Source organism: Galeopterus variegatus, unplaced genomic scaffold, assembly GCF_000696425.1.
Source record: "Galeopterus variegatus unplaced genomic scaffold, G_variegatus-3.0.2 Scaffold853, whole genome shotgun sequence".
Lineage (NCBI taxonomy): Eukaryota > Metazoa > Chordata > Mammalia > Dermoptera > Cynocephalidae > Galeopterus > Galeopterus variegatus.
The window spans coordinates 40,430-47,141 of record NW_007726964.1 but is presented as its reverse complement, the minus strand read 5'-3'; the positions used below and the strand labels follow the sequence as shown (position 1 = coordinate 47,141).

The 6,712-nt window shown below is 49.6% G+C and overlaps 1 protein-coding gene across 1 annotated transcript in view; it reads right to left on the bottom strand.

The window, feature by feature from the left end:
• LOC103590668 (peroxidasin homolog) overlaps positions 1-6,712 on the bottom strand; it is a 38,071-nt gene that overhangs the window by 12,359 nt on the left and 19,000 nt on the right. Inside the window, 2 exon segments of the mRNA XM_008572963.1 lie at positions 3,136-3,369; positions 6,574-6,687. Of these exon segments, the coding sequence (XP_008571185.1) occupies positions 3,136-3,369; positions 6,574-6,687 (348 nt within the window).

Genomic DNA, 6,712 nt, shown 5'->3' with positions numbered 1-6,712 from the left:
ACTGATCTCTGCTGGCTCCACACTATGCATTTGTTTAAATTAAACTTGGCATATGGCACTCCCCCCCCCCCATTTTCATTCCCTGTGTGTAAAATGCTGATTAGGACAGGCCTGACTGCCTGTTGTTGGCTGAGGGGTGAAAGCATATGAGTTGTTGGGGCCAGTACGAGCTACACCTCTGCGTCCATGGCTGTGGCTCCCAGCCCGAGGCAGCCTCCAGCCAGCGGAGCAGACCATGGACCCAGGCCCTGCAGGAGAGGGTTGCAGCCTCACGGCGCTCGCAGTGCATGCCCAGAGTCTGGCTGGAGATGGGCTGCCTCCGCCCACGTGCAGACCCGCTGCTGGTCCTTCTGTGGGCCAGGAGCCTCACAAGCTGTGTCAACGGAAATTAAAGCTGTCGAGGCAGACATAATTTTCACGAAGTTTATTGGGAGCCAGATGTGAGGATAGGCCTGGGAAACACCATCTGGCAGTCAAAGTAGTGCTCCTAAGTTTATTACAAATAGGGAAGGTAACAGAAGGGGGACCGCCTCAGAGCTGAGCTGGGTCGTTCCTACTGGTGGGATAAAAGCAGAAGTCATAGCTGCTGATGGCTTATTACATCAGAGGAGACACAGTACACAGGCAGTTTCAGGTAAAAATCTTCATGCATCAGCTTTCTTAAAATTGTCAGCATAACTCCTTAGTCACCAATTTAAGCACTAATTAGTTTATTTCATTCCTAACCACACAACATTCTTATAGAACAGAGCATCCCATAGTCATGAGACTCAGCCTGAGACAGAGATTGGTTAAATTCCTACTTAGGTTCCTTCCTCAGCTGCACCAGGGGCTCTAATCCCAGGTGCTCTAGAAACACGTACATGGCACAGGTGTGCCTGGTCTTACCCCCATCACCCAGTATTTCTGTCAGCTGCCCCCACTAAGTAGTTCATTAATGTTGAGAAAGGGAAATGAATGGTCAGGATCCCTTGGAGGTTCGGAATCTTGCCAAGCATTTGATGTAAACATGCATGTGCACCCAGGTGCTCCTTGGTTATTGTTTGATGTAATTGTGCATGTGCACCCAGGTGTTCCTGGGTTGTCTGACTCATACCCAGGTGTTCCTGGGTTATCAGACTTAAGTATAAAGGAGAGTAGCTCTGATCCACAGGGCCCCCCACACCCGGGATGCCCTGGGTGGGTGGGGGGCAGGGAGGCTGCTACTGCTGCTGGAGGATGTTGCTGCCAAGGCCCCCAGGATGACCCTGGAGGCCATTGCTGCTGCTGCTGGAGGCTGCTGTAAGCTGCTGCTGCTGCTGAGGAAGCTGAGGACTGAGCTCAAGTTGGAATGAACCTGTCAATGGCTCCCAGGATCTTTCCTAATTACCTAGCTTGTGACCTGCTCACGAGGGGTCTGGTGACCCAGTCTGTTTGGCACATGTGGGGTCTGTGACCCAGCCAGCCTGGCACACGAGGGGTCTGGTGACCCAGTCTGTACAACACGTTTGAAGGGTCTGAGCCCTAGCCTCAAAATTACAGTCCTGAAATACTCCAAATTAAATGCAATGGAAATCTATTAATGATACATAAAAAAATTGAACATTACGTTTATCACTCTAAGAAATGAGAGCTGTTGGAGTCTTTAAATACAATTTTTGAATGGCTGCAGAAGATGATTTTAGGTTTATGACCTTCCTATGTGGGCAGAGTTCACCACTGATGTGATGCTGAGGTTTGGGGGAGCTCACCGTGAAAATGCATGGGAGAATTTACAGATATCAGCTTCTGTATCATGGAATGTTCATGAAAGCAGCCCAAGGTTTTTATTCATGTTTTAAGAATATTTGGAAATTTTAAACACTTAATATTTAATTTTCCCCTAATATTTCATTTTCTTATAATTATATAAACTGTAATGATTGTCTCTCAAACCTTATAAAAATACCCTCAAATCCTTTCTGATTTCCTTCAGAACAGCATCCTCTCTCCCACCTAGACCAAAGCCCAAGGGATGAAGAATCATCACACACTGTCACCTATTTCCAGACGCAGAGCCACGCTTGAGCCCAGGTCTGCAGAGGAAACATTTGTCTCCAGTGACTCCCATCTCCCCTGGTCTGGGCTCTTGCTTTGGGAAGACAGTCTACCCACCCATTAGACCACAGGGTGAGTGCAGCTTGCCCTACTCGCTTCCTCACTGACAAGTAAATGTCTTTGTCCACAGCACAGCAACTTCAGGAGATGGGGGCAGGTGCTAGAGGCATTTCCCAAGAGCTCAACACCCACCTGCCCTAGGTTTAAAATAACAAAGTCAGCCTAGTTAAAGCATCCTAGCTACTTAGCAAAAAAGAGTCCCTGTTAATTATCCTCTTTTTTTTTCTTTTTCACATGTTTCATATAAAACAATTAGTGACTAGACACCTCTTGGGCTTCTTCCTAGGACTTGCCTCCTTTCTTTATTATGCTTTTGATCTCAGCTGATAAACAAGGTACAGGCTTTTTCATCTGTTAAAGTAAAAAAAAATACAAAAGAAACTTTCCATTTGAAAGTGTGGCCCATTTATTTGAACTGAAAGGCATCATTACATAGTGCAAACACGTCTTTGGTAAGGTACTAAATACAATGAACGTTAAAAAGGCATTTATTTGGCTATTGGCAACAGTTAGAAAAGTAAATAAATATGTACACTTTGCTTCCTATAAGCACAATCCCCCTACAGTGGCTGCTAAAAAACTTTGTTCAGGAACTGCCCACTGTTTTTATAATATATATAATATCAGACTGGTGATACTGCAGACATTTCGGTCTGAATTACAGAATTTTACTGTAAATCACAGTCAGCTTCCCCCGCTTCGGTTTAGAGAACGTAAACCCTTGACACTTGCCCAAGCTGCACGCCTGACCTCCCTCCACGCATGCTCCCTGGCAGGAGACCATGAGCACACCTCCAAGGCACTTAGGAAACAGCAAGACACCCCCAAAATGTAGAATCTACTGTCGTTTTTATACCTGAGCAACTTACAAAACCATCAAGTTTTAGACACACTTACACATTTCCTAGTTTACAGAAATCTGTGCCAAGATCTGATCACAAAATCTGATTTGATATTTCTTTTTTTTTTTTTCCTTTTTGTCTTTTTTTCTGGCTGGACATTGTCCTGAAACGTCTTGAGTCCTGGATGTTTCCTTTGGTCCGCAGCTGCCTGTATCGGCCGTCTGATCTCACGATGACGCAGCAGACTGACTTCAAGGAGCTTCTCCAGAGCCGACGGCTTTTCCTCTGTGGTTTTCTTCAAGCAGATGGGACAACACGCTCCTTTGATCTTCATAGGTGCTGGACAAGTGGCAGGTGGACAAGCTTCCACGAAGCAGGTGATCTGCCCGTCCTGGAGGAGAATGACACACAGCCCGTCTGTTCTTCGGTGAACCCCAGCAGGGCACAGTGCCACACCTCCAACTGTGACTGCTGGGACCCCGGGCACAGGCGTCACCTGTCCTGTGGGTTCTGTGATACAGCACTTGTTCTCTGCTGATTTCACAGCTACACGCAGACATGAGTGAGCACTATACCCCACCCCATTCCTTCTGGAAGGTTCACATCCCCACCCTCCCTTGTCCTTCCTACCGTCCTCCCACACAGAGGAGGCCCCAGGACCACAGGCTGAGCATACCCTCCCCACCTGCACACACTGGAATATGCATCATGTGCAAATCACACCCGACATCGTAAGAGTCCATAATGTGCCAGACACTGCTGGGACCTTCCTGCCACCCCCACTAATAATGGTCTCAATATGATGCCACCAATTTTGGAAACCTGCCACCTCAGCTGGAGGCTCTATGAGGCTAGGGGTCCCTGCATCTCTGCATCTTGTGTCCCCAGCACAGGGCCTGGCACACAGTGGACCCTCAAGTAAAGGTGTGTTGAGCTGGACTTGCACATTCAGGAAAACTTTTCTCAGAACACAGACCAGGTGGCATTCAGAACAAAATGGAAGGTTTCAGTCAATTAAAAAGAGAGAGACCATGAGGTATGAGAGTTGCTTTCACTGAATCCTAGAAGAACTTTTGCATAGTGGAAATGATTTCATGCCAAATCTAACACCTAAAAACTGGGCAAATTTTCATAAAACATCATGCATTTTAGAAATACAAATGAGGTACAGGGGTTCGTTTTTTTCTTAACACGCTCACACAACCTAAAGTTAGAAAGTTCTCACAATCGAATTCCTTCAGCCCGTGGGAAGAAGCATCTGGAGAGTGGCTCTTCCTCCGTGTGCTCCGGTCAGCGACAGAGCCTCACGGGTACGAGCAAATCCAGACCTGGCCGTGGACCAGTTTCGTCAACGCACACGGTCACCAGCAGGTGTCGTCAGGTACGGAATGGGATGAAGAGGGTTTAACAAAAAGGAAAAAAAAAATACAAATGCAGTATAGGGTTTCATTTTTTTCTTAACACACTCACACAACTTAAAGTTAGAAAGTTCTCACAATCGAATTCCTTCAGCCCGTGGGAAGAAGCATCTGGAGGGTGGCTCTTCCTCCGTGTGCTCCGGTCAGTGACAGAGCCTCGCGGGTACGAGCGAATCCAGAGCCGGCTGTGGACCAGTTTCGTCAATGCACACGGTCACCAGCAGGTATCGTCAGGTACGGAATGGGATGAAGAGGGTTTCACATTCGGTTCACAACTAGGCAGTATGCATGCAAGTCACAAGTGAAAACAAACCTGTTCCTAGATGTGGCCTAATAACGTCACCATCATGTGTGGAAAGAGCTGACGCAGAGTCACAGGTTCACAGCCGCTCTGAGTGGCGGGAATGTCTGTTTCATGATTTAACGCTGATGACCTGTGAAACGTTACAGAGAACCCAGAAGAGGGAGGTGGCCAAAGGTTACCATGGAGGGAGCCGGGAGCCTGCGTCCCCGTGAACATGCTCATACACGATTCTGTTCCATTTGCCAAACACTGATTTTCTTTTTAAATGTAGCATTCGATGTAACCCAGATTTTGGCGAGCCACCTTCTGGTGGCTCTGTAATCACCCCACCTGCGGGTGACTCATCTGTGAGCTCCCGGTGTCAGAACCAGGCAGCACTAACAATTACAGGGATCCTGCTTTATTTAAAAAGAAGTGGTGTTATTAGGAGAAATCAATTTAGAAGCCTAAAGGATTAACTGTGCGATTTAATAGGAGCACCGAGTTTTCATTTTAAGAGAATTAAATAAAAACCTGGGAAACCTAACATGAAGTTAGGACTCGTGCCTGCGTCCCTTCCGTGTGTCCTTCCTGACGAGCACTCCAGTCGAAAGCTCCCTGCGCTACGTTCTGTAACAGCACTGGCTGGACATTGTCCTGAAACGTCTTGAGTCCTGGATGTTTCCTTTGGTCCGCAGCTGCCTGTATCGGCCGTCTGATCTCACGATGACGCAGCAGACTGACTTCAAGGAGCTTCTCCAGAGCCGACGGCTTTTCCTCTGTGGTTTTCTTCAAGCAGATGGGACAACACGCTCCTTTGATCTTCATAGGCGCTGGACAAGTGGCAGGTGGGCAAGCTTCCATGAAGCAGGTGATCTGCCCGTCCTGGAGGAGAATGACACACAGCCCGTCAGTTCTTGGGTGAACTCTGGCAGGGCACAGTGCCACACCTCCCACTGTGACTGCTGGGACCCCGGGCACAGGCGTCACCTGTCCTGTGGGTTCTGTGATACAGCACTGGTTCTCTGCTGATTTCACAGCTACACGCAGACATGAGTGAGCACTATACCCCACCCCATTCCTTCTGGAAGGTTCACATCCCCACCCTCCCTTGTCCTTCCTACCGTCCTCCCACACAGAGGAGGCCCCAGGACCACAGGCTGAGCATACCCTCCCCACCTGCACCTGGATCCCATCTGATTGTGTCTGTGGATGTCGTCATGAAGGAGGATGGGACCAGGACGAAGTGGGCAGGGACACAGCTCTCCTCTCCACTGGTCTGTCCTTCCCAAACCAGACACTCCAGGGGCAATGGAATGCCCTCTCCCGATGTCCATGGCAGACGGACTAAGCCCATCCCCTGATGGCACCCAAGGTCCTCAGACTGGTCCTCTGTCCTTGCGATTCTGCTTCCCAACACTGCCGTGAACTTCCCAGGGAGCCTGGGCTGCAGCCAGACGTCTGCAAATGGCCAGCACAGGGCACCCGCCACCTGTCCACCTTCTCCAGGAGGAGGACTGCTCCTTACGCACCTCTGTAACACACCCACCCCATGACTGGACGGAGGCCGTGGTGCGGGGGTAAATGTTTAAACAGGATCTCGGTGAGGAGGAGCCCTGTCTGTCTCATTGCAGGTTTCTGTGCTGTGAAAGTTCCTGCCACAGGGGAAAGTGGGTGCCCACTCAGGACAGACACTGCCGAGGTTCTGGCCCTACCAGCGCCTCCTCTGCAGGTGCAGCTGGCACAGAGAGGCTGGGCCCGCCCTGTGCTTCCATGGGGGTGAAAGAGGGACAGAGGCACAGGTGAGCAGCGGCACCTCCCCGACACCTGGGTGGTCCTGTGCTGCTCTTGGTCCTGGGCATAACTGAGGGCATGGACACGGACCCACACTCACTCTGCACTCACAAACGGCGCACGCGTCTCTCCTCCACTTTGCGTTGTTGCTGTGTGATTCGCCGCTGGCGACCGTGCACGCTGTGGCACTGAGCCGCGACTCAAGTTTCTTTATCTGCAACACAGAAAAACCTCACTGG